The 27,800-nt window shown below is 49.5% G+C and overlaps 1 protein-coding gene across 2 annotated transcripts; it reads left to right on the forward strand.

Moving 5' to 3' along the window:
* On the forward strand, window positions 1-27,798 carry GTPBP1 (GTP binding protein 1). 2 transcript variants are annotated; one of them, XM_049884452.1, is made up of 13 exons: window positions 137-227; window positions 1,290-1,654; window positions 3,521-3,632; window positions 11,905-12,085; window positions 12,899-13,247; window positions 16,630-16,753; window positions 19,874-19,988; window positions 21,915-22,059; window positions 22,190-22,372; window positions 23,118-23,253; window positions 23,885-24,063; window positions 25,418-25,618; window positions 26,465-27,798. In XM_049884452.1, exons 3-13 carry the CDS (start codon window positions 3,572-3,574, stop codon window positions 26,555-26,557), a joined length of 1,767 nt encoding a protein of 588 aa, XP_049740409.1. In that variant the 5' UTR covers window positions 137-227; window positions 1,290-1,654; window positions 3,521-3,571; the 3' UTR covers window positions 26,558-27,798. The 2 variants fall into 2 exon arrangements, with proteins under 2 accessions (XP_049740408.1, XP_049740409.1); XM_049884451.1 differs by lacking the exon at window positions 1,290-1,654 and having other exon boundaries at window positions 1-227.
* Window positions 27,799-27,800: the final 2 nt, after the last annotated feature.

Genomic DNA, 27,800 nt, shown 5'->3' on the forward strand with positions numbered 1-27,800 from the left:
GGAAGCCGGCTAGGAATTAGCCTAAGTTATTAAAGATGGCGGCGGAGCGGAGTCGCTCCCCGATGGACTCGCCGGTTCCAGCCTCTATGTTCGCCCCGGAGCCCAGCTCCCCGGGGGCGGCCAGGGCCGCGGCGGCCGCCGCCCGGCTCCACAGCGGCTTCGACTCGGACTGCAGCGAGGACGGCGAGGCGCTCAACGGCGAGCCGGAGCTGGACCTCACCAGCAAGGTAGGCCCGGGCGGCGGCGGCGGGCGCGAAGGGGACGGGCGCCGGACCGCGGCGCTTGGCCATCGGGCGGCGGGGCCGAGCCGTGTCCGGGGCAACGGTGGGGCAGCCCGGGAGCGCGGGAGCGGGCGCAGCCGCCGTCCCATCTGCGGGAGAGAGGAAGGGCGCCGAGCCCGCCCACCTGCCTGACGCCGGGAGCTGCGGCGGACTCCCGGGGCGAGGGGTCCCCCGCGGCCGCTTTCCTGCCCCGGTGGCGCCTACCCGGCCTCCCCCCGAGATACAACCTTGGGCTCCGCCACGTGGAACCGGGGCGCCCGCCGCCGGCCGCACTCCCGGCGGTCGCTGTCCCCGCGCGGCCCCGCCTCCCCATGTCCCCCTCCTTCCTCGGGTCCCCACCTGTGAGGACCATGGAGTGCGATCCTCTCCCTGGGGTCCTGGACAGCTGAGGGGCGGAGGAGGCTGGGCAGGGGGAGCAGGATGGTCGGGAAGATCAGGTAGTGGAGGGAAGGGCAGGGGTGACAGCTGCAGGCTCTCCCTGGTGTCGGGAAAGGAAACAGAAAGTAGCCGATCAGCCGGGAGAAGGGTAGCCGAGGAACCTTTGCTTTGCGAATGCGCCCAAAACGAAATTGAGAGCTGGGCATAACCCGTAATCCTGAGAGTGGAACCTCATTTTATAAGGATGGAATAATGAAAGATGTTCTAAAGCGTGTCTTCTGAGCTGTTGAGAAAGTGGGCAGGCTTTAAGGGTGCACCATCTGCTTGGCATTGTGGGGGATAAAAAGTAAGTCTAATATGTGACTGGTGTTTGAAGGTGCTTGCCATTCTAAAGGTGCCGACTGGGGAGTCAGACAGGATTCACTTTCTCGGCCTGCCACTTAAAAAAGGCTCTGTGACCTTGGAAAAGTTTCTTAACGTCTCAGTTCTCCAGCTACATCATTTTAGGAAAGTACAGGTGCACTATGAAAATTAGAAACACGTATGACACCCAAGACGGTGCCTGATACGTACTAAAAGCACAGTAAAAATGTTTGAAATGAACTGAATAACTGATAATTCCCTATGCAGAATGACTAGCAGCAGGCGATGGAAGAGAGAATACAAATACCACTGGCTACCTGTTGTTGGACAGTTACAATAGAGATGTTTATCAAGCTTGAAAGAAGTTTGAAACTTTTCAGTCTGGTGGTGACATTGCGCAAAACTTGGACCTGATTGGAGAGAACCTTCCCTGCAACCTAAGCAAGCCAACTCTCAACTGCTCTCTCTCCCTCTAATCCCAGCTGAGCCCTTGGAAGCCAGCAAGCCACTGCTTAGGGCTTATCACAGTGGCCCTGAGGCTGTAATGAGGATGGCCAAGTTTGAAGAGAAGGATCATCAGGGAAGTATGTGAGGCAATGTGACAGGATGCAGAAGACCCAGATGGCATCCAGGTATACAAGTCCAAGCTCTGATGAGCCAGTTCAGGAAGTTGTAAGAGGTGCACCCGACTCCCAAGCAGATGAGCTGGGTGTCAAGACACGGTCAAGGTGCTGAAGAAACCTGAAAACAGTGGGAAGTTGCAGGGACAGAGTTGCAAAGAAGGTAGTACCTTTGTTTCCTGACTGGCTTGTCAAATGTTCCAGGATGAGGAAGTGTTACTTCATCACATAGCCGGGGAAATCCTCCCTATTTTAAAATTGAGATGTGGAGCTCTGGTAGTGCCATGGTTAAGCACTCAGCTACTAACCAGAAGGTTGGCAGTTCGAGCCCACCAGCTGCTCCAACGGAGAAAGATGTCTAACAGTTTGCTTTCATAAAAATGACAGCCTTGGAAACCCTATGGGGCAGTTCTACTCTGTCCTGTAGGGTTGCTATGACTCCACAGCAATGAGTTTGGTTTTGGGTTGGTTTACACATTTATATGCAGAGCCCTCGACTGCTAAAGGTCGCTGGTTTGAACCCACCAGCTGCCCTGAGGGAGGAAAAACCTGGCAGTCTGCTTCTGTAAAGATTGTGACCTTGGAAACCCTATGAGGCAGCTCTCTGTCCTACAGGGTCTCTAGAGTCACAATCGGCTGGATGGCAGTGTGTTTCATACTGAACAGCTGAGGTTGTGAAGGAGAGAAAGGTGAGTTGAATAGGAAAACATTAGAAGCTATAGTTTGTACACTTGCTGTAATTAAATGTGGGGACCTAAGGCTCTGAGGCGGAGCCCTGATGGTACAGTGGTTAAGCGCTCGGCTGCTAACTTAAAGGTCGGCAGTTGGAACCCACCAGCCACTCCACAGGAGAAAGATGTGGCAGCCTGCTTTAGGGAAGACTACGGCCTTGGAAACCCTGTGGGGCAGTTCTTCTCTGTCCTGTAGGGTCGCTATGAGTCGGAATCGACTCGACAGCAGTGAGCTGGTAAGGCCCTGAGAGCTTTCAAAAGGAGGAACGATGAACTGGGGTGGTTAGTCTCATCCAAGAAAATTGGAATGTTTTTCTAGGAACAATTGGGTAAAGAAAACTTTTGTAATTACCACTTACTAAGCTATAGACTAGATGGCTTACATATTATATTATCTTAGTCTGCCTTTATAGCTGCCTTAGGAGGTAGTATTATCTCTGTTGGTAGGTTGAAAAACTGAGACTCAGGTTAAGTTCTTTCTCCAAGGTCACACATGAGTGGTCAGAGAATGGAATCTCACACACCTGTTAGGATATGGCCCCCTCCAAAGAAGTGGTTGATGCTTTAATGTGCTGGGCAGAAATTTCCCAAATGATGCTGCTAATCTCCCCTGCTGGTGATGGTATTTGGTTGACGAAGATAAGTGTTGCTAAGATAAGTTTTCATTGCTTTTTTCCAAATAAGATAGCCAAGGCCAGATGGAAGGGAATTCTTTTGTTATTGCTGGAGTGATTGGCCTGTGGGTGGAGGGCATGGCTGTATGTGAGTTTCCAGATGCAAGTCACAGATAGGTGGTGTTGACATGTAAGTGTAAAACACTGCTCATCAAGTTCTACCCACAATGCCAGATTCTCAGTCATCCTGGGTCCTGCCCCATGATGTGTGAAGCAGCAGAGGCAGGCTGCTTGCACCCTCTTTTCTGTGGGTTGTGGCTCAGGCAGTGCTCATTTTAGTATATCATATAGCTGATATAGGGCTTTAGGCTCAAAGGCTATTTAAGAAGTGGAGAGAGGCTGTGTGGGGGCTGGGAATCTGTTTCAGGTTGGGGGGCTGTGGGTTTCAGTCAGGGTCTTCAGTTCTTTGCTTAGGCTACTTGTCAGCTTTGGCTGTGGTGCTCTTCTAGTAAGTGTGTTGGTTTCTCTTCTAGCTGGTCCTAGTGAGCCCTACGTCAGAGCAGTATGACAGCCTACTTCGACAGATGTGGGAGAGGATGGACGAGGGATGCGGAGAGACCATATATGTCATTGGGCAGGGATCAGGTGAGCATAGTTTTCCTTTCACTTTGTTTTTAAAAATGACTTAGAGCACATTTCCCTGCCTTATGAACTTTCCTGCTCATAGATCTCAGTTGCAGTGATTCTTTAGTGTCTGCAGAACTGTTTGGGAGGACTCAGAAGTGAGAGTGATGATGTTAATTTCCACCTTAGTGGTCCTAATATGCTTGACTCTGAAGAATCACTTTCCAGTTGGTTTTACAGATGCTTCCTTTTTATCTCCAGTACTCCCATTTGCATAAAGGGAAATACAGCATACGCAAGGGAATTTCTTGTCCAAGGTAACAGCCAGTTACAGTTCTAGAATTAAGCCCCTGTCCTGGGCGGCTCCAGGTCTTCCCCTCTAAGCCCTGTGCAGAGATCCTATTGCTACTTATTTCCTGTTTAACAGAGATCTCCACAATTCTTCTTAATGACAACAAGGAAAGGAAGGCTAGATTCTTCTCTTTAGTCAGGCTGCCTTGCACCAGACCACACTGACCATTCACTGTGGACAGCTGTGATAACAGAGGTTCTCTTCTTTCCCCATTAGATCCTTTCAGGCATGTAGGCTTGTTAGCATTCTGGAAGTGACCAGTTATTTCCCTCCAATCTGCTTATTTCATTTTGATAGAACCTACTGTTTTGTTTTTTCCTACTCAGCATTTTTTTAAGATTGTACTTTAGATGAAGGTTTACAGAACAAACTAGCTTCTCATTAAACAATTGGTACACGTATTGTTTTATGACACTGGTTAACAACCCCAAGTCATGTCAACACTCTCCCTTCTTGACCTTGGGTTTCTTATTACCAGATTTCCTGTCCCCTCATGCCTTCTAGTCCTTGTCCCTGGGCTGGTGTGCCCGTTTAGTCTTGTTTTATGGGCCTGTCTAATCTTTGGCAGAAGGGTCAACGTCAGGAGTGACTTCATTACTGAGTTAAAAGGGTATCCAGGGGCCAGACTCTTGGGGTTTCTCCAGTCTCTGTCAGGGCAGTAAGTCCGGTCTTTTTTTGTGAGTTAGAGTTTTGTTCTATATTTTTCTCCAGCTCTGTCCAGGACCCTCCATTATGATCCCTGTCAGAGCAATCAGTGGTGGTAGCTGGGCACCATCTAGTTGTGCTGGACTCAGTCTGGTGGAAGCTACGGTAGTTGTGGTCCATTAGTCCTTTGGACTATTCTTGCCCTTCTGTCTTTAGTTTTCTTCATTCTTCCTTGCTCCCGAAGGGGTGACATCAGTGGAGCATCTTAGATGGCCGCTCACAGGCTTTTAAGACCGCAGACGCTACTCATCAAAATAGGATGTAGAACATTTTCTTTATAAACTATGTTATGCCAGTTGAGCTAAATGTTCCTGAAGACCATGGCCCCCACAGCCCTCAGCCCAGCAACTCGGTTCCTCAGGGAGTTTGGGTGTGTCTGTGGAGGTTATGGAAGCCACTTTTTTAGAAGTAGGCAGCCCCTATGCCATAATCCCAGATTATACTGTGGCCTTTTTTTCTGGTCGCTGCCAGTTTACACCCTCAATACAAGTTTTGCTTAAGCTTATCCTCATTATGACATTATCTTTGCTGAAATGGCAGCCGGGATTTTTAATGATTCTGAATCTAGTCTATGCCAGCACTTGACTGTCATCTTTGCAGGAAGCCCAGGATGGGCCTCAGTGCATCACGATAGGGCCAATTTTCTTTGCGGAGTGTAGGCTTTGCAAAGGCAGGTAGTATTCTCTTGTAATCTGAGTTTAAGACTGATGAAATCTCAATATCATTCCTTAACTCGTTTGACAAACATCTATTAAGTATCTTCTGAGAGCTGGATACTGTTACAAAGCACTTTTGGATACTTAAAGCCTGGTCCCTGCCCCAAGGAAGATGGCATACACACAAATACCATACTTGGAAATGCTGCAAGAGTGACACAGACAGAAGTGGCTAGATCTCACAAGTACTGCCATGCCTTCCTTTGAAATGTCTTATATTTATCCTTTCCTTTACACTTGCTGCCACCTCCCTAGTATAGAGTCTTATCACGTGAAAGAAGGCATGGCCAGAGAGATAGGCAATCCAGGATGTTGCATGTCAAGAGATGGAGGGAATTGGTCAGCATCTTCAAGTGCTAAGAGACACAGCAAGGTCAGTGTAAGAAAAAGCCATTCTACTTGGTGACTCGGAGATCATTGATGGCCTTTTGAAAGCTTTTACGTCAGGTACACACCTGTCCTGCTGTAATAGGATCACTTCATGCTTGTAGATTTTGCTGTTATTATTAGGTGCCATTGAGTTGATTCTGACTCATAGTGGCCCCGTGTACAACAGAATAAAATGCTGCCTGGTCCTGTACCATCCTCACAATCATTGATCTGTTTAAGTCCATTATTGCAGCCACTGTGTCAGCCCGTCTCATTGAGGGTCTTCCTCTCCTTTGCCGACCCTCTACTTTACCAAGCATGATATCCTTCTCCAGGGACTGATCTGATAACATATCCAAAGTACATGAGATGAAGTCTCACCATTCTTGCTTCTAAGGAGCATTCTGGCTGTGCTTCATCCAAGACAGATTTGTTCATTCTTCTGGCAGTCCATGGTACATTCAATATTCTTTGCTTAATTTGTAGAATTTAAATTTAATTTGTAGTCTTAAGCTGTAGAATTTAAGGAACCACATATAGGTCAATCTTAACAAGTGTTAGGACTATTCTTTGAAGACCCAGAATCTTAAGGCCCTTTCTTCCCCCTCACCCTTAAATATGGACTCTTGGTGAATTTTACCCTGCATCTTAGTCATCTAGTGCTGCTGTAACAGAAATACCACAAGTGGATGGGCTTAACAAAGAGAAGTTTATTTCCTCACAGTAAAGTAGGCTAAAAGTCCAAATTCAGGGCGTCAGCTCCAGGAGAAGCCTCTCTCTCTCTCGGCTCTGGAGGAAGGTCTTTGTCCTCAATCTTCCCCTGGCCAAGGAGCTTCTCAGGCGCAGGGACCCCAGGTCCAAAGGATGCGCTCTGCTCCCAGCGCTGCTTTCTTGGTGGTATGAGGTCCCCCAGTCTCTTTGCCTGCTTTTTTCTTTTATATCTCAAGAGATTGCCTCAAGACACAGTCCAGTCTTTAGATTGAGTCCTGCCTCACACAACTGCAGCCCATCCTCCCTCGTTAATATCACAGAGGCAGGATTTGCACCATACAGGAAAATCACACAATACCGGAATCACCGCCCAGCCAAATTGATACACACGGTTTTTGGGGGACATGATTCAATCCATGCTACTGTGCCTTGGCAAATCACAACTAATTAATCCTCCATGACAAAGCATGAGAAAATGTCAGACATTCATTAATACCTCTCCTACACACCCAAGCATTATCCTTGCATCTCCCAATTGGAAGCTATTATCGGTAGTGACTCCTTCCTGCTGGAATTCCTTAGAGGCAGAAAGAGACCATAACTAATTATACAAGTTAAACCTCAGAGGACTAAACTAGATGGCCCTCAGGAGTCAGCTTCATCACTGACTTCTTGTGTGTTCTTGGTGCTTTACCTCTGTTTATCACTTCCGTCATCTGTAAAATGGGAATAATGACATCCTTCTCCACCCTATCTCAGAAATTTTGGTTGGATAAATTAGACATTAAAAAATTCTAAGCAATGCACAGGAATTTGTCCTTTAAGAATACATTTTTAATTTAAGATGGATATTTTAATAGGAAGCAATATGGTGTAGTAGTTTGGGGTCTAGAGCCTGGCAGGTCTGGGTTTGCCTGCTGGCTTTTTCCCTCATCATAAAATGGGAATAAGAATAGAATCTATCTCATGGTATAATTTTTTTGTTTGTTTGTTAGGTGTCATCGAGTTGGCTCCGACTCATAGTGACCCTATGTACAAGAGGACAAAACACTGCCCGGTCCTGTGCCATCCTCACAATTGTTATGTTTGAGCCCATTGTTACAGCCACTGTATCAATCCATTTCATTGAGGGTCTTCTACTTTTTCACTGACTACCAAGCATGATGCCCTTTTCCAGGGATTGGTCCCCCCGATATACCTCCTGGTATAATTAAAAAAAAAAAAAAATTTTTTTTATTATACCAGGAATAGTGAAGATTAAATAAGAATTCAAGGAAGCACTCGGCATATCGTAAGCACTATAAAAATGTTAGCTAGTATTAGTAGTTGTGGTAGTAGTTTTTAAGGATCCCAAGTTATAGCTGATTTACCGTGAGATTTCTTTCGAAAACAACCTTGTTCTGTCAACAGATCCTAAGTCATGACTTTTTCAGAGGTGGATCCTGTGTTAAAAGTTCAGGGAACATGGAGGAGTGTTGAGTCTTTGTAGGGAAATCAGGAAAGGCTTCAAAGAGGGGACGCCCCTTGAGTTGATTCTGAAGGATGAGTAGGAGTCTTCCAGGTAAGTGGAGGCAGGAGTAAATGAGTAGGGAAAATCCCATGCTTAGAGGCATGGAGCCATTGGGGATTGTGGAGTATTTGGTGGACTACAAGCAATTCAGTAAGGTAGGAATGTAGAGTGTGAGGTGGGGTGAGAGGAGGAAAGGCTGGGTAAGTTGGCAGGGCCCAGATCCTGAGGGTCCCTGAGTACCATGCCAAGGAGTTTAGACTTGGAGCCTAAACATTGCGGGAAGTCCTTGGAGCTTGTTGTCCAGGAGAGTGTGTATGGGGCCTGTAAATCTGATGGCAGGACAGAATTCTGATTAGATTCGGGCATGGCTGAATATGTGGCCCTTCGTGATTGACCTCTGCAGCTCTTCTCCCTGGACTTTGTCCCGTGTGCTACAAAGTGAGGAATGTGATGTACGTTGGAGAAGGGCAATGTGATTGATGGCATTTTCTGGGAGCCCTGGGTGGACAAGGTGACATTGGTGATTGCCCCTTAGGCTTTTCAGGGCCTGAAAGCACTGCTTTTCACTGTAGCAGAAGCAGTGAGATTTGATAGAATCAGGAGTCTGGCAAGAATGGCAGGGTTAGTGGACCTTCTCTTAGGAACTCTTCGAACAGCTTCTTCTCTAATCCAGAAGGTTTTCAGTGCTTACTTGGCCAGGCATTTAGAAACTCCTCAGCCTAACCGTTCCCTCTTTTTTCATTTTGCAAACATTTTAGAACTTAATATAGGAACGCCACCCCTTGTGGAGCATGGTCCCTATCTTCCAGGTGCTTTATGTATAGTGTGTGTGTGTGTGTGTGTGTGTGTGTGTGTGTGTGTGTGTGTGTGTGTGTGTGTGTGTGTGTGTGTGTGTGTGTGTGTGTGTGTGTGTGTGTGTGTGTGTGTGTGTGTGTGTGTGTCGGGGGGCAGGGGAGGGCAAGTATCCAAATCAACACTCCAGAGGGTGGAACCCAGTTGCCATCTAGTCAATTCTGACTTACGGCGATCCCATGCGTATCAGAGTAGTGCTGTGCTTAATAGGGTTTTCAGTGGCTGATTTCTTCCAGGGTGCCTCTGGGTGGATTCGAACCTCCATCCTTTTGGTTACTAGCTGAGCGCATTAAACTACCAAGGGATTCCACGAGGTAGTAGGTGGTAAATGCCGTAGGGAAATAGAAACATCTGTGAGGGTTCTGAGCTGAATGGTAGGAGTTTGATAGGTGGAGATGTGCTGACAGCATCCTAGAGATGGAAACACATGAACAAAAGTACAGAGCTGGACGTGTGTAGGGAGCATGGGGGATGGTGAATGGCCCACTTGCACTGTGACAAAGCTTGGAAGGGGAGAGCTAGGACAGGGTATGTAATTAAGGGCAGAGACCCTTAAGGAATTGAGACTGAACACTGCTAGGTCTGGGAGCCATTCAAAGGCTTTGACTAGGACGTGACAGTATTAAGCTCTGCTTTGTTTCGGAGCTTGAGTGTGTGCCTCTATGTGAGGCTGGGTTAGTTAAGACCAGTTAGGAGTCTGTGTGGGCATTCTGAATCAGGCTGGTGGCAGTGGGGTTGGCAAAGAGGAGGGATAAGCAGGGACAAGGGAAAGAAGGGCAAAATATAAAGTTGGAATTAGCAGGACGGGATGATGAGAGGATTAAGCTTGGGTAACTGGAAGGATCGTGTTGTTGTTATCAGAAATAGGGAAGGCAAGGGGAGGAACTGGTCAGATGTTTAAGAGGAACCTTTGGTAGAGAAAAAGTCTAGGTTTAGAATCAGAAGACCTGAGCTCACATGAGCTGCTCTGCTGCCTTGCAGCTCTGGCCTCTCTGGGTTCTGTTTACCCCACTCTTAAAGGGGAACCACAATGCCTGCCTCATAAGCCAAACCTATTGCCATCGAGCTGATTCCAACTCATAGCAACCCTATAGGACAGAGTAGAACTGCCGCATAGGGTTTCCAAGGAGTGGCTGGTGGATTCAAACTGCTGACCTTTTGGTTAGCAGCCATAGCTCTTAACCACTGCACCACCAGTGCTCCCGTAGGACTGCAGGAAGGGCTAAAATGCTTTATTAACGTTGTTTTTGTGTGTTGTTTAAAAAGGGCACGGGTGTTGAGTTTGGACATTGGACATCCAGAAGTTATCTTCCAGGCAACTGGAGATTTAGTCTAGAGTTCTGGGAAGATCATGCTAGAAATGAATATTTTTGTAGTTTTCAAAATGAGAGTTAAAACCGTAGAACAAGATGGCCCAGGAGAAAATTTAGAGCAAAGAGAAGAGGGCCACTGAGATGACCACTGTAGAAAACTGGCATTTAGGGGACAGGGGCAAGACTAGCCAGGAAAGGAGAAAGAGGAAGCAGAGTAGGGGGAGGCGAGCAAGCAGGGTGGGAGGAAAGTGTTTCCTGAAGGAAAAGCAAGGTGGCCAGCACTGTCAAATGCCCCAGGGGTCAAGTAGAGGACATGGGGTAGAGTGGTTAATAGGTCTTTGAGGACTTTTGAAAACTGCAGTTTCTTCTAGAATTTTCCAACTCAGAGTAAGTAGTGAGGAAATAAGTCAATACGTGTCGATTACTCTTTTAAAATGCTTGGTGGTAACAGGAAGAAGAGAGATGGTAGCCCAGTAGATACTCAGGGGAAGGGAAGGAGGGTAGTTTTCCTTTTCTTAGTTTAGGAATGGCTTGAGCTTGTTTGTAGGGAGAGAAGTGGAGGAGAGGGGAGAGTGATTGGTGCTGAAAGGTCTCTGGGAAGTGCCAGAAGGGAAGAGGTTGGGCGAATGCTGGAGGGATCGGTCTAGGGAAGGAGCAAGGATGCTGTCTGAGACAGGAAGGCAGGAGGAAACACTGAGGGAGGTGGTGTGGGAATGAAATACCATGACACATGGAAAGTACCTGACATGGCGGTTGTTGTACAGTAGGTGCTCAGTAAATGGTTAGTTGATTGGTCCCACCCTCTGTCTGACTCCCTTCCTTATCCTAAGTGCAGATTCATTTTTCCAGCTGTTGGCTGGACATTTCTGATGAGCTATCTCAGTTAAAAATCTATCTCTAAAATAATTCTTAAATTCTCTCCCCATTCTTCTCCACCTCTTTGCCTGGATTACTAGCATCCCTTCCTAACTAGACCCCCCTTTCGTCTCTCGCTTGCAGTGCACGCTGTACCACTGCTCAGCAGGTCTTTCTAACCCACAGCGTTCTGATCATATTACTCTCCTGCCTCAATCCCCAGGGTTTCCCATTGCCTGGTACATAACGTGTGTGCTGCTGCCTGATGTCACTCTGTCTTCCCAGCTTCCCACCTCTCCTGTGGTCTCCTGCCACTCAGCGTCACGTTCCTGCTCCCCGCGTACTGAGCTTCTTGCTGCTCCCTGAATATGCCATGATCTGCCATGCTGCATGCTTTGCTCCTCTGTCTACAGCGTCCTTCCTACTCTCCCTGCGAGCTCATTTCTAATGCTTGGAGACCAGCCTGTAGTCAGCACCCTGCAGAGCTGTCCTCGCTTTCCCCAGGCAATGCCACCTGCTTCTATTTTATTTCTCTTTGTGCAGGTCTATAGTAGAGCATTCAAGCTATATTGCAATTAATTAATTTCCTGTCGGTCTGTCCCCCTGGGCTATGAGCTCACTAAGGGCACCTGTATTCCCAGTACCCAGCGTGAGGCTTGGCATACAACCTAGTAGAGTCTCAGTGGTTGTTGTTAAATGAATTAACAGATGCCCTGTATAATGGGGAAGCCCATGGCATTGTCAGGTATGATGTGTGCTGAGTTTTTGAGAAGTATCAGGTAGAGAGAACCATCTTCTCCTCCAGTGCCCGTGGCGGGGCCTTCGTTAGGTATGGTTGAATGCCTGGCTTGTTGGCTGACTGGGTGGCCAGGACCCCCTCTCCTGTTGATATCTGGGCTCTTGCCACCAGATGGGACTGAATACGGGCTGAGTGAAGCTGACATGGAGGCCTCCTACGCCACAGTGAAGAGCATGGCTGAGCAGATTGAGGCCGACGTCATCCTCCTGCGGGAACGGCAAGAAGCCGGGGGCCGTGTGCGGGATTACCTGGTCCGGAAACGAGTAGGAGACAATGATTTCCTGGAGGTCAGGTGAGAAGACCTCAGCAATTCAGGGTCCCTTCAGCTTGACCTTGGGGTCTAGGGCTTCACAAAGACTGGTGATTGAGCCTTCCACACCTTATGTCAGCTCCACTCCTTCCCTGACTCCCTGTCTTTCCCTTCCTGAGACGTGGAAGGAGTGTCCAGTGACAGGATGGTTCCTTTCTCTATTTCTCCACTTCCCCATCCTTGGATACTTCCATTTGGGAAGAGTGGGAGAGGGCCCAGCCACATATTCCGTGGGCTTCATTTGCTTTCCCATCAGCCCGTGAGGCTGGAAAGCCAAGGGGAGGGGAGAGAGCCCCTCAGGGGACTTCACGTTAGCATTTGTGCCTCTCTTGGCCTTGTGGGGAAACCCTGGTGGCATAGTGGTTAAGTGCTGTGGCTGCTTACCAAAGGGTCGGCAGTTCGAACCCGCCAGGTGCTCCTTGGAAGCTCTATGGGGCAGTTCTACTCTGTCCTGTAGGGTCGCTATGAGTCAGAATCGATTCAACGGCACTGGGTTTGGTTTTTTTTGGTTGGCTTTGGGGATCCTTCCTGGCAGCTTTGGGGAAGCTAGTGAAAGTTAAGGGAGATAAGTGTCGTAGTGGGATCCCAGTTCCTCTTGAATAACACCTTCTATTCCCTGGGTACAGCTCCAGGGGCGTTTCCCAGTGTGTTCATCTGTGAATAGGAATACAGTGAGCCCAAGAGGCTTGGGGGCCAGCCTGTACTTACAGGTCCGGATACTGAGGCACTGAGTCCCCTCGTCACTTGGCTTACCTGCTCTCCCTCACGTGGGTGTCTGGATTCATGTGCACACAGGGTAGCAGTAGTGGGCAACGTGGACGCCGGCAAAAGCACACTTCTGGGGGTCCTGACACACGGGGAGCTGGACAATGGCCGAGGCTTTGCCCGCCAGAAACTCTTCCGCCACAAACATGAGATTGAATCTGGTCGCACCAGCAGCGTGGGCAATGACATTCTGGGCTTTGACAGCGAAGGCAATGTGGTGAACAAGCCAGACAGCCACGGGGGCAGCCTTGAGTGGACAAAGATCTGTGAGAAGTCCACGAAGGTTATTACCTTCATCGACTTGGCTGGCCACGAGAAATACCTGAAGACCACTGTCTTTGGCATGACTGGCCATTTACCTGACTTCTGCATGCTCATGGTAAGTGAGGTGCTCCTGAGGAGGGGAGGCTCCAGCAGGGCTGGTTGCGGTATGGTTCTGGGCAAATGTTCTGAGATGAGGCCTGTTGGCTTGGGGCTTTGACTTTGAGTAAAAGTGACAAGTGTTGTAGGAATGTCCAGTCCTCTGAGTTCTACGGTCTTGTTCCAAAGGTGTGCCTTGATCTGTCTTCTAGGTTAGACCAGAAAGGAACGCTCTTAGTAAAATCCAAGGTGTCATTTGCAGACCTCTCTTCTTGTTGGGAGGGGCAGAGAGGAGGGTTTCTCCTGGGGCTTACACTTATCACCCTCAGGAATGTTCTCTCTTGGACCTTGGGCTGCTTTGAGGAGTTGGCACTCTCAGAGACGGGAGGCTTGGGAAGAAATGGAGGAGAGTGCCGTAAGGAGGCTCAAGCAGCAGTCAAGAGGGGCCTGCGGGGTGGCTTCTTCCAAAGCGTGCGGGGAGTGTCCGCCAGTGCACAGTACTTGCTGAAAGGTCTGCTGATACACAGTGAACAAGATTGTCCTAGGGCCCCTAGAGCTGACAGCCTAGTGTGACTTTGAAGCAGCTCATCATGTAGGTAAACTGAAGGGCTTCTGCACTGAACCATGTTGCTAAGCTTATGTTGTGTCTACTTGTCTTCCTCCCTGGGCAGACGTTAGGGGTCTATGAGGTCTCCAACCTGGCACACAGCTTTCACAAAAAATGAGCAAGTTTTTCTTGGCAAGCCCGTCCCAAACCCCTTCCCATTCCCCAAGTCCTCCAGCTGCCTGTGTTAATAAGTGTAGTAAACACAAGCATCTGTTCAGAGCAAACTTGATCGAGTTACCCCACAAACACAGGTTCTCAGGCAGATTCTCCCCAAACTGAAGAGCAGAGAGAGGCAGAACATATGTGTGAACGCTCTTGTCGGCTCTGTGCCTGAGGTTCTTGGGATCTCAGCCAGATTTCATCTCTCATTTCTTTGAGCATTGCCAAGGGGTCATTACTGACTTGCTTGGCTGGGCTACAGAAAGGGGTCTTCACGGTAGATCCATCAGGCATATTCGGGGGAGTTACTGGGTTTTAAAATAAGTATTTTTCTAATTGAACTGTAGTGATCGAGACCAAGTCGTAGAAATATCTCCACCCCTGATGAAATGTTAAATCTTAAAAAATTTCTATAGCAAACAGTGAAATATTTTATTATTGTTCCATGGCAATCAGTTTCCGGGGGGTAGGGTGGGGTGGGAAATCTCTAACATATACACATAACAGAGTGATAGAGCATTCACCCTCTAATCCAGGCTGGAAAGAACAAAATCAAGTGTTGGTTGGATTGGAAAGGTGCCAGGAACAGGGAAAAGTAAGAGGAAGACAGGGGAGATGACCTGGTGTAGGAAAAAGAGAACCCAGGCAGGTGTGGGACATCTGTGCCAGTGGGGTGGTGACTCACCTGTGAATTTTGATCAAATGTAAATATGTCATGGCAATTGTTCTTTTAGTTTTGCTTTAGTAAGTAATACTTTCATATCGTACACAAATGAAAGGTACCAAAGGGTTTATAGTGAGAAATCTCTCTTCCATGCTGTCACCCAGCCATCCAGTTTCCTCTCGGAGGCGACCAGTGTTTCATTTCTTGTATCTGTTCAGGGCTGTTTTGTACTCAGACCAGTACATGTTTCTATATTCTTCCCCTCCAATGTAGACACTCAGAAAAGTTGGAGGAATAGTCCCGTGAGCATCCGTAAGCCCGCCGCTTAGGTCCGACAGTCACTGACATTTTGCCATGTTTGCCTATGTATGTAGTGGATGCACGTGTGTATTTATGGGTTTTTTGGCAGAGTCATTTGTAGACATTGCGACTCGTCATCCCCAAATACTTTATTTTTAAAAGTTTTTTTTTTTGTGCTTTAAGTGAAAGTTTACAAATCAAGTCAGCCTCGTACAAAAATTTTTATACACCTTGCTATATACTCCTAGTTGCTCTCCCCCTATTGAGACAGCATGCTCCTTCTCTCTACCCTGTATTCCCCATGTCCATTCAGCCAACTTCTGTCCCCCTCGGCCTTCTCATCTCCCTCCAGACAGGAGCGGCCCACATAGTCTCATGTGTCTACTTGAGCTAAGAAGCTCACTCCTCACCAGTATCATTTTCTATCTTATAGTCCAGTCCAATTCCTGTCTGAAGAGTTGGCTTTGGGAATGTTTCCAGCCTTGGGCTAACAGAAGGTCTGGGGACCATGACCTCCGGGGCCCTTCTAGTCTCAGTCAGACCGTTAAGTCTGGTCTTTTTAAAAGAATTTGGGGTCCACATCCCACTGCTCTTCTGCTCCCTCAAGGGCTCTCTGTTGTGCTCTCTGTCAGGCCAGTCATCGGGTGTAGCTGGGCCCCATTTAGTTCTTCTGGTCTCAGGCTGATGTAGTCTCTGATTTACGTGGCCCTTTCTGTCTCTTGGGCTCATAATTACCTTTGGCGTTCTTCATTCTCCTTTGCTCCGAGTGGGTTGAGGCCAATTACCATCCTCAAATACTTTAGCATACAGCTCCGAAAAGTAAGAACAGTCTCCTACCATTAGCAGCCAAGAAAACGAAAGTAGTTCCTTAACATTATCTAATATCTATTCTGTATATATATGTGTATATATATGTATATATATATATATCCTCTCAGATGTTCCGAAAATGTCTTATACTGGTTATTTTTCAAATAATGATTCAGTTACCACTAACCATTGTTTTTTCTTTAAACCCAAATTATAGCATGCTATACTTGCTGTTACACACACCTTGCTTTTTTTTTCCCCTTTAAAAACATAACTTGGTTATTATCCCATATCAGTAGATAAGAGTTTCTTCTTTTTTTTTATATAGAACATTTTGAGTTTGTACCCTAATTTATTTAACCAGCCTTTACAGTGATATTTAAAAAGGCTTATTTTTACTGGAGGAAATAATAAGTGTAAGAACAACTGCTATTCTTCAACATCAATTTCAAGCTAGTTCTGTGCCAAACCCTTCACAGATACTTAAACCTCAAGTGACTCTCTAAGTGGATATTATTACCCTCCCATTTTACAGATGAGGAAGCTGAGTGCCGGGGTGTTAACTTGAGTGCACTTTGTTTTCCCAGATGTCTGGGTCTTTATATTCTATTGTTTCCACCTTTCCCCAGATTTTGATTAAAAAAAAACATTTAGTCAGAAGTTAAAATGATCCAGGTCCAGCCCAGCTGTCATCTATAGCCATTTTTTTCCTGGCCTGAGACATGTGCCCCACAAGCCCTGTTTGGATGGAGGCCTCAGAGATGGGCCTTTCTTTTACCCACCCTTCTTCGAGCACCTGTGCCCACCCAGCAGCATTCCATGTCTCCCTTCTCTTGACAGTTCCTTTCTGTATTGAGACAGGTGGGCAGCAATGCTGGCATTGTAGGGATGACCAAGGAGCACCTGGGCTTGGCCTTGGCACTCAATGTGCCCGTCTTTGTGGTGGTTACCAAGATTGACATGTGTCCTGCCAACATCCTGCAAGGTAAGTGAAGTTTCCAATTAACAGCAGCCTTTCTATTTGGGGCCGTGACCCATATGGACTCCTTGCTGGTCTGCTTCCAGGGCTTCAGCCCAGAATCTTCTGCTTCTTCCTCTCCAGTCTAGATCTGAGTGTGAGCACAGCCTGGGATCATCCCCTGCTCTTTGTTCCATCTGGTTCCAAATGCAGGATTGTTGAGATCCCTGGTCTGGTACCTTCTTTTAGATGGCCCCAGAAGGGGTTGGGTCCTACCCTTTAAGGCGAATACATGTGCAGAAATTTGCCTTCAACACAGGGTTGCAGGAGTAGGCCTTTGTGCGTTTCTCCTACCTTGCTGTGGATTGTAGAAGAGAAGTGCTCCTTTGGTGGGTCTCATAAGGGCCTTGGCAGGTTTATGGATGTCCAAGAGATCCTTTTGGCAGATGAACATTTTTCTAGGAAGCAGAGCACTCTGGGAAGAACATTATTCTTCTCAAGACCCTCAAGTCACTTCTTATAGGATGTGAATCTTCCAAAGACTGGAGAGATCCAATGGGCTTGTAGCTTAGAAAATAGGCCCCATGTGTGTACTTTCTACTCTTAGCAAGGACAACGTGGAGAAAGCAAAAGGCCATTAAAAGGATAGGAAAGAAAGGAAAGACCAAAACGGATGTCAGAAGAGACTCTGAAACCTGCTCTTGAGCATAGAGTTGCTAAAGCAAGTGGAAGGAATGATCACGTAAAAGAGCTGAACAGAAGACTTCAGAGGACAGCTTGAGAAGACAGAGTAAAGTATTATAATGAAATGTGCAAAGATCTGGAGTTAGAAAACCAAAAGGGAAGAACATCCCTGGCATTTCTCCAGCTGAAAGAACTGATGAAAAAATTCAAGCCTTGAGTTGTAATATTAAAGGGTTCTATGGGCAAAATATTGAAATAATACAGGACTCATCGAAAGAAGATGGAAGGAATACACAGAGTTACTGTACCAAAGGAGGTACTGAAGGAAGAAATCCAAGCTGCACTGAAGGCATTGGTGAAAAGCAAGCCTATAAGAATGGACAGAATATCAATTGAGATGTTTCAACAAATGGATGCAATGATGGAGGCACTCACTTGTCTATGCCAAAAAATTTGGGAGACAGCCACCTGGCCAGCCAACTGGAAGAGATCCATATTTGTGCCCATTCCAAAGAAAGATGATCCAGTAGAATGTGGAGATTATCAAACAATATCATCAATATCACACGCAAGTAAAATTTTGTTGAAGATAATTAAAAAATAATTGCAGCAGTACATCGACAGGGAACTGCCAGAAATTCATTCTGAATTCAGAAGAGGATGTGGAATGACGAATATCATTGCTGATGTCACATGGATCTTGGCTGAAAGCAGAGAACACCAGAAAGAATCTTACCTGTGTTTTATTGACTATGCAAAGGCATTTGATTATGTGGATCATAACAAATTGTGGATAACGTTGCAAAGAATGGGAATTCCAGAACACTTAATTGTGCTCATGGGGAGCCTGTACTGCCGAGGGCAGTCGTTTGAATAGAACAAGTGGGTACTGTGTGGTTTGAAGTCTGGAAATGTATACATCAGGGTTGTATCCTTTCACCATACTTACTCAGTGTGTATGCTGAGCAAATAATCTGAGAACCTGGACTATATGAAGAATGTGGCATCAGGATTGAAGGAAGACACAGGAACAACCTGTGACATGCAGATGACACAACCTTGCTTTCTGAAAGTGAAGAGGACTTGAAGCACTTATATGAAGAAGATCAAGGCTACAGCCTTCAGCATGAGTTACACCTCAACATAAAGAAAACAAAAATCCTCACAACTAGACCAGTAAGCAACATCATGAAAGACAGAGAAAATATTGAAGTTGTCAAGGATTTCGTTTTACTCGCATCCACAGTCAACGTCTGTGAAGTAACAGTTTAAGAAATAGAATGGGAAAATCTGCTGCAAAAGACCTCTTCAAAGTCTTGTCACTTTGAGGACTAGCGTGTGCCTGACCTAAGCCATGGTATTTTCAGTAGCCTCATATGCATGTGAAAGCTGGACAGTGAATAAGGAAGACCAAAGAAAAATTGATGCCTTTCAATTGTGGTATTGGCAAAGAATATTGAATATACCATGGACTGTCAGAAGAACGAACAAATCTGTCTTGGAAGAAGTAAAGCCAGAATGCTCCTTAGAAGCAAGGATGGTGAGACTTTGTCTCAAGTACTTTGAACGTGTTATCAGAAGGGACCAGTCCTTAGAGAAAGACATCATGCTTGGTAGAGGGTCAATGAAAAAGAGGAAGATCCTCAACACAATGAGATCAAACATAGCAAGGATTGTGAGGATGGTGCAAGACTGGACAATTTTCTTTCTGTTGTACATAGAGTCACTGTGAGTCAAAACTGACTGGACGGCACCTTAGTCATCTGGTGCTGCTATAACATAAATACCACACGTGGATGGCGTCAACAAACAGAAGTTTACTCTCTCACAGTCTAGTAGGCTAGAAGTCTGAATTCAGGGTGTCACCTCCAGGGGAGGGCTTTCTCTGTCAGCTCTGGAGGAAGGTCCTTGTCATCAGTCTTCCCCTGGCCTAGGAGCTTCTCTGCACAGGAACCCTGAGTCCAAAGGACGTGCTCTGCTCCCCGCACTGCTTTCTTGGTGTTATGAGTTCCCCATGTCTCTCTGCTGGCTTCTCTCTTTTATATCTCAAAAGAGATTGGCTCAAGACACAATCTAATCTTTTAGATGGAGTCCTGCCTCATCAACATAACTGCCGCTAATCCCATCCCATCAACATCATAGAGATGGGATTTACAACACAGGAAAATCACATCAGATAACAAAATGGTGGAAAATCACACAATATTGGGAATCATGGCCAAGCCAAGTTGACCGATATTTTTGGGGGGACACAATTTGATCCATGATAGCACCTAACAATACAACATCACCACCCACCCAAAGTTTTTATCCTTTTTGCTCCTCCAGGCTTTGTGGCATTTAACACTGGTCCGTCTGTGTGTCTCCTGCTTGCGTCATTGATGAGTGGACCGTTCTTGCCCTGGAAGCCTGGCAAAAGAGAAGCGTGTGTCCCCCTAATTCTGTTCCATTTCACCCTTTAAGAAACCCTGAAGCTGTTACAGCGCCTGTTGAAGTCACCAGGATGCCGGAAGATCCCTGTGCTGGTGCAGAGCAAGGATGACGTGATTGTCATGGCCTCAAACTTCAGTTCTGAGAGGTGAGGGGGTGGGCACGCAAGTGCTGGCTGGGGGGCACCCTTTCTGTCCACAATAACAAGTGATAGGCCAGATAGCTGGCAGTTGGGGCAGCAGGTCTCATGAAAACATCACATCAAGAATACCTCCCAGTGAATATTCAAAAATTGGGTGAGATAGAAGGTTCTAGCCTCAGCACAGAATCTCGCAGGCTGGCTGTGTTGCCCAGGGGCTATATCAGGTGACTCAGACTCTGAAGTGCCCAACTCCCCAGGGTTGGAATCACAGCTGAGAGCTGCTATGTTCTTATCTGTGAAATGGGAATAGTATTGCCTTCCCCATAAGGCTCTTGGGAGTCTTAGAAATGATGTATGTAAAGCACTTAGCACTGTGCTTGGCTGGTGTATAATTAATGGCTGTGAAGCCATTTTTATAACTTTTACTATTAATGTTTTTTTTAATGCAGTTGTTCCTCAAAAGCTTTTTAATGGCATATAAATTTTGGGATTTATTCATTAATGTATTATTTTATTCTATAAATATTTATTGGCAGTTTGTTCTGTGCCAGGCTCTTCATCTAGGCCTTGAGGATTCTGAGTTGACTGAGCCATAACCCTTGAACTATTCATCTCTTGGTCAGAGATACTGTCTTGGTAATAGCGAACTTGAGTGACTCAGCTCCTTCCCCCAAACTCTTGTTTAGGAGCCATGTGTTCAGTGCCATCTGCCTTCTGAGATGGTCAATAGTGTAGAACCCAGACAGCCTCTGGCTCTGCCCTGATGCTGTCTTTAGTACCACCAGCCAGCCAGTGGAGGGGGTGCTAGTCAGTCTCATTTCAATTTATTCATTTTATTGAGTGCCTGTTGGCATAGTGGTTAAGAGCTACGTTGGCTAACCAAAAGGTCAACAATTCGAATCTTCCAGATGCTCGTTGGAAACTCTGTGGGGCAGCTCTACTCTGTCGTATAGGGTCTTTGTGAGTCGGAATTGACTTGGCGGCAATGAGTTTGGTTTCGTTTGGTTCTGTGCAGGGGGAGACCAGGGGCTGCAGTGGTTAAGTGCTTGGCTGTTACCCGAAAGGTCAGCAGTTCGAACCCACCAGCTGCTCCATGAGAGAGAGATGTGGCAGTCTGCTTCCGTAAAGATTACCCTTGGAAACCCTATGCAGCAGTTCTTCTGTGTCCTGTAGGGTCGCTGTGAGTCGAAATTGACTCTGTAGCAACAGGTACAGGTTCTGTCCGGGCACTACTCTAGGGCTGGATGACGGTAGAATCCTTGGCCGTAAGTTGTTTAACACTGACTAGTAGATACAGGGGCTTTCAGATAACTCTGATGGGAGATCAGGTACAGTCACATGCAACAGACACAAAAAGCTCTCTGAGAACTCTCTAGAGGCTTTGAGAGTCCCCATCCAGGAGGAGCTTCATGGAAGAACTGGCACATGAGATAGGCTTTGAAGGATAAAGATTGGTAGTTGGATAAGAGGGAAGGAATTCAGGCAGAAAGATCAGAGTGAACAAGAAAATGCCAAGCTTTATAGGAGAAGGGAAAGTTCTCTGGTGTGGCTGGAGTATAGGAATTTGGGAGAAAAAAGTCTGGAGAGATGGCTACGAGCCCAAGTGTGAAGAGCCATGAATTCTGCGCAGGAATCTGGACTGTCTCCCCTGTGGTGGAAAGGCGATTGAGGATTTCAAGCTAGCACGTGTGTGCTTTAGGAAGAAGAGGCAGTCACGAGGTCCCGAAATCGGGCAGTGGTGGGGGGACAGAGCACAGGGGGCAGATTTCAGAGACAAAGCTGGGTGGGAGAAGGCCTCAGAGGGACAGAGACGGGTGGGACCGTTCACGGCAGCAGCTGCTCCCAGAGCTCCCTGCTGCTCCCGCCCGTGTCAGGGCAGGAGCTGGCCGCCTGAGCTCTCTGTCTCTCTCTCTGCCTTCACCCTCCGCTTAGGATGTGCCCAATCTTCCAGCTCTCCAACGTAACAGGCGAGAACCTAGAGCTGCTGAAGATGTTCCTCAACCTCCTGTCCCCCCGCACCAGCTACAGGGAGGAGGAGCCCGCTGAGTTTCAGATTGATGACACCTACTCTGTCCCGGTAAGCCCTGCTTCTGGACAGGGCGGGGTGGGCTCTGGGCGGGCATGTCCAACAGGCATCAGGGGGCACGCCTGTGGCGCAGGGGGCTGAGTAGGGTGGACTTACTGGGCCGGGATCTTTTCCCCTGCAGGGTGTGGGGACGGTAGTGTCGGGAACAACACTGAGGGGCCTGATCAAACTGAATGACACACTGCTGCTGGGTCCAGACCCTCTGGGGAACTTCCTGTCCATTGCTGTCAAATCGATCCATCGCAAGCGAATGCCTGTTAAGGAGGTGCGGGGTGGCCAGACGGCCTCCTTCGCACTGAAGAAGGTGAGTACAGATTCTACCTAAGACTCCCTCGGCTCCGAGAAGGCAAGCTTGGGGCCAGGTGCTTTGTTCACCGTCTCCAGTCCTCACCACTGCTCTGCCAGGTGGGGGTGCCGGGCCTTACTTTCACAAATGAAACTGTGGCTCAGAGAACCCAAGTGACTTGCCCAAGAGCACACAGTAAGTGCTAAAGCAGGACTTGAACCCAGAACTGACCGGCTTCTAAGCAGTTTTCCTTCCTCTGGTGCCTAGGAGCAGGGTGCCCGAGCATAGTGCTGAGGTCAGATTGGGTTGTTGGATTCCTGTCAAATCCTTTTTTCATTCAGCCTTCCATTCCCTGGGTTTTGGGGTGAGTCATCTACCTTCCCCTCCAACCAAATTAACCAGGAAAAATGGGCCTTTTTTTCCCTCCACCAGTCATGTCATGCTCACCCTGTGCCCCCTCCTGAGTGCTTGCCTTCCTGTGGCTCCTCACCATCCAGTCACTTCTCCCCTATTCTTTAAGGCCCAGCTAAGCGCCATTTCCTGCACGAAGCCTTCCCAACCCCCAATAGCAGGGTTTAGGCTTCCCGTGTAGCTCTGAAGTGAGCCTTGCACTGTCCACCTAGAAGGCCTGTATTCCAGTGGTGAAGGGGCCAGGGTCAGTTGGGGTGGATTCCCTTCCACAAGGACTCTGGTCCTCCAGGACACTAGGGTAAAACCAGAAGGCATTATGGTCCCTGAGGTCTGGGCTTCCCTTTCCTTTCAGATCAAACGCTCATCCATCCGGAAAGGCATGGTGATGGTTTCCCCACGCCTGAATCCCCAAGCATCCTGGGAGTTTGAGGCGGAGATTCTCGTCCTCCACCACCCCACCACCATCAGCCCACGCTACCAGGCCATGGGTAGGTGTCTAAGGGCCCTGTCAGCCCAGGAGGGCCCCGGTCAAACTCCCCCTACAAGGTGCTCCAGCAACCCGAGCCCCAGAGTGTCAGCTCCAACCAAGAGGCAAGTGTCCATCCTGGTCAGGCTGTGCTGCCCTCTGTCCCCCTCATGAGTCGGGTGTTTATTTAGTCCTGCAAACACTGACCGAGTGCTGTTCTGTGCTGGGCTCTGGAGACCCAGACCTGCCTCAAGGAGCTCACACATAGTCCTTCAGTGACCATCTGCTGACACACTGTGTGCCGAGCAGTGTTGCCAAGGTGCTGGGAACAACCATGAGCTGGGCGAGAAAGAGCCTTCCCTCAGGGAGCTCACAGCCCAGTGAGGAGGCTCTTGTGCACACAGAGTGCCCTGGGCCCCAGGAAGTAGGGCCAGGTCTGTGCAGGGTCCAGGGCATGGGGTGAAGGTCTAGCCGCAGGCAAAGGTGGGTAAGCGTGGGCACTTGGCCACCGTAGGCCTCCCCGAGGTCTTTCAGCCTGAGGGGTGCCTGGCCCTGTGCAGCTCAAGCACACTGCGTGCTTTCACTCACCTCCTTCCCCTGCCCTGAGGCCACTGGGCGCCCCAGCCTGTCCTGACCTCCCGGCTCCTTGACAGTGCACTGTGGGAGCATCAGGCAGACGGCCACCATTCTCAGCATGGACAAGGACTGTCTGCGCACTGGGGACAAGGCCACTGTGCACTTCCGCTTCATCAAGACCCCTGAGTACCTGCACATAGACCAGCGGCTGGTGTTCCGGGAAGGCCGCACCAAGGCTGTGGGCACCATCACCAAGGTAGGCCCTGCAGACCTCCTCTGGGGCTGCTTTGGCTCTGGAGACCGAACAGGCTACCCTTGAGAAGCCCTGAGACCCTCCTAACTCCCGGAGGAGGGCCCCGTTACTGCTGGGGGAGTGCTGGACAGTGCTGAGGTGTGGCCTTGGGGCCACCTTCTCTGCTCCCCTGAAAGCTGGCCCTGGACCTCCCATCTCCCTGAGTTGGGGTGGTGACCATGGATGAGAGAGGGTGGGCTGGAGGTAGGGCATTCGTCTGTAGAAAAATGGTGGCAGAAGCTCGGTCTAGCCAGGCTCAGTGTCCGGGATGCTGGGCACAGGTTCCTCAGGCCTGGCTGGGACTGGGACTGGGCCAGCACCCTGAGATCTCAGAGCAGTGGGCTCGATTGGAGTGAGTGCAAGACAGCGGGAGGGGCCTTGGGCCTGAGCTCTTCATGTACACTGGAGCGCACCTCTCACCCTCTGCAAACCCCACCTATGCCTTTGTGTAGAAGCATTTGATGGAGTGGCTGATCCCTGCTTCATACAGAGGGAAGAAAGGGCCCCAGCCCTCCGAAATCTTGGAATCAGCCTCAGGCTGGTCTTTGCTTCCTGAATAGTCTTCCTCAGACCCATCCAGAGTTGTGGTGACACTGGGGTTTCACTACGTATTTGGCAGGGAGGGGGTCATCTCCTTGAAGGCCTGCTTGCCTCTGGGACTGGCTGCTAGCACACTGTGGTTTCCTCTGGGACTCAGCCGGGCCTCCTCCTGCCGTGTCTGAGACAGTCCTTAGGCCACAAGGGGAGAGTCTGAGTCAGTCACCCCTGCATGGTAACTTTTAGAGTTCTGATAGCCAAACTCCAAATGCTTCCAGCTGATGAGGCTTCACTTGGCCTCCTGAGGAGGCCTGACCTTAAACCTCCCCCAGACTCATTATAGGGTAGAGGGATCCTGGGCTGCAGATTCTGGTGTCACCCTGCAGGGTGTCAGCCAGCTTAGCAGGGAAGAGTGCCTCAAGTGAAGCCAGGCTCCAGCAGGCTGGACCCTGGACAGGAGCTGGAGTGAGCGGGAGGTGACAGAGAGGCTCACGGATTTCTCTGTAGGGTGAGCCTTCCTGGGAGGGCACAGAGGGCTGGGGCTGGCCCCGGGATGGGCAGAGGCAGGAGGTGAGGCCTTGGCGGTCCTGGAACACCGAGTGGGAATGAGAGTAGCTTTCCATGGAAAGATCCCACTGCCATAGCCTTCCTGCCACCCACCTTGCCCCAGGACCAGCCAGGCCAGGAGCAGAAAGGGGGCGTGGCTACCAGGGAGCAGGCAGCTGAGCGGATGGCACTGGCCCAGAGCTCGGGCCTCACCCTCACCCTTTGGTTCCTGCAGCTCCTCCAGACCACCAACAACTCCCCGATGAACTCCAAGCCCCAGCAGATTAAAATGCAGTCAACAAAAAAGGGCCCCCTGAGCAGACGGGAAGAGGGGGGCCCCGCAGGTGGGCCCTCAGTAGGTGTACCCCCACCTGGGGACACAGCCACCTCTCTTGGGGCTGCGCAGCCGTCTGCAGCCAGCAGTCTTCAGCCACAGGTGAGCGTGCTGCCCAAGGCCAGGCCCGGGCCCCTGACCACTTGGGGCGGGGGGAAGTTGTGTGCAGCTGTGACTCTGATTCCACTGAGGTGACACACAGGAGAGCCGGGGGCAGCCACACGTCTGAGTTAGTGTCTGGGAGGTGCTCACAGCTCCCAGCATGTAAAAGCTCTACAGGCAGGAGCGCCTTGCCTCCTAAAGCAGTGCTCTTCAGACTGGATGTGGCCGCATAGAATCAGTCTGCTCGGTTCTTACTAGCGTGGAGCTTTAATGAAAGTAAAATACGATAGAAAAATGGCAGAGCTTCCCCTCTCATTGTGAGTATCGCTTGTGAGTGTGAGGGACGTTGCCGCACAAGAGGTTTGAAAGATACGATCTCACACGGTCCTCCCATGCCCCATGCCCCGACAGGCACACCTCCCGGAGGATAGGCGCCTCAGCCATGTCAGTGTGGTGCTAACGAGTCCTCTCCTGGCCTGATGAAGCCTGGCACCCCCGTATCTCTCTTTTCTCCTTTGGAGAGGGCAGTTTCTGCCTGAATCTGTCTTTTCTGCTCTTTCTCTCTCTCTCCTGTTGATCTCTCCTCTGGTTCCTTCGTCCCTTTCTCTTCCCACCAGTCGGCAGTATAAGTGGTGATTCCTTCTCTCCCTGTGCCTCTCTGAACAGCCCCTCAACCATACCACAAGGGTCCTACCTCCCTGCGAGTGGCGGTATGCTCAGGGTCACAGAAATCCTTGGTCAGGCGGGCCAGGACCTCACTGCCTGCTAGCTCATTCCTACCCCCACCCCGCCTCCCCCGGCTCCGGAGGGCTCGTGCTTCTCTAGCTCCTTCTCTCTCTCTTCCAGCCCAAGCCCAGCAGCGGGGGCCGGCGACGGGGCGGCCAGCGACACAAAGTGAAGTCCCAAGGAGCCTGTGGGACTCCTGCCAGCGGCTGCTGAATCTTCCCCGGCCCAGCCCCTCCACCCGAGGGATCCTCACACTGGCCACTGCCCCACCAGATGGCCAGAGCAGCTCTGACCACAGCCCGCCCTCCCCTCAGGCCACAGCCAGGGCCACCCTTGTCACCCCCACCCCTGTTTTCCAGGGGGCTTGTAATTTATAAGCCGAGGCAGGTGGCCAGACTTCCTAAGGACTGACCATCTCTCACCCCCTTTCCACCTTCCTCCTCACCCACACGTTTTTTGTACATCTGGGCCCTTAGTTTTTATTCTTTTTATTATATATCTATATCTATATTTAGTGTGTGTGTGCGTGTGTGAGGTGCAGGATGCGGCCGGTCAGGGCCCTGTCATTCTCTCCTTTTCTCCCTCCGTGGCTGGCCACCAACCCCCAGAAGCTGTCCACCTGCCTGCCCGTTAGTCCGTCTGTCCGTCTGTCTGTCTTGTAATAAAATCCTCAGGGCCTTTAGGGGATGTCAGGGAGCCGAAGGAGTACCCCACTTTCCCTGACCCCCTCCTCTACACTCGGGCCCTTCCATGGAGCCAGGGCTCTGAGCGAGGGGCTTCTGGGTTAAGTGTCTGCTGCTGTCAGAGCAGGGAGTCCCTGATCTAGGACTTGGTGGAGAGCAGTGGCTTCCCATTTTCTCTGTCCCCCTCTGCCCCCAAGTAACCTTGTTTCCTTAAGCCTAGCAACGGGTAATGCCAAAAGCTGTTAAGTTTTAACCTGTAGATGTGTGGAGGGGAGTGGAGAATGGAGTGTAGGACCCTCCCTGCCTCCAACTCTGACTCTTGCCACTGACCCAAAGACAGTGGGTGGGTTTTCCCCTTGAGACAATCCTGTGTTTGCCTGGACTGCCAGGGTCCTCCTGGGCCCTGCCGTGGCCCTCCGGGGCCCTGCCGTGGCCCTCCTGGGCCCTGCCAATCCTACCAAGCCTTGAGTCACTTGCCTTGCCCCGGAGCTGCTGCCCCCTGCTTGGACTTTGGCTCTGGATTGTGTTGGGCCTTGGGGCACTGATTACCCAGGTGGGGTCTGGCATGCTGAGGATCATGTTTTCTAGCACCTCCGGTGGGTGGGGGTGGAGGTGTTCACCTGGGCCAGGCCGGAACAGGAACCCCTTCCTCCCCATCACACCCCACCGTGTCCCAACATGGCTGCTACGGGAGCTGACTGTTGGGTTTCCCGCGCGGCAGGGAAGGGCCTGTGCCGGGTTTGGAAGCCCTGATAGGGCCATGAGGGAGAGGC

The sequence above is a fragment of the Elephas maximus genome, chromosome 4 (assembly GCF_024166365.1).
Source record: "Elephas maximus indicus isolate mEleMax1 chromosome 4, mEleMax1 primary haplotype, whole genome shotgun sequence".
NCBI classification, from domain to species: Eukaryota; Metazoa; Chordata; class Mammalia; order Proboscidea; family Elephantidae; genus Elephas; species Elephas maximus.

Excerpts from the sequence above, each read along its gene's own strand:
- GTPBP1 (XM_049884451.1), top strand. The coding sequence starts at position 36 with ATGGCGGCGGAGCGGAGTCGCTCCCCGATGGACTCGCCGGTTCCAGCC. Across the intron at positions 13,248-16,629 it reads CTGACTTCTGCATGCTCATG|GTGGGCAGCAATGCTGGCAT; the intron begins GTAAGTGAGGTG and ends GTATTGAGACAG. Across the intron at positions 22,060-22,189 it reads ATGACACCTACTCTGTCCCG|GGTGTGGGGACGGTAGTGTC; the intron begins GTAAGCCCTGCT and ends TTTCCCCTGCAG.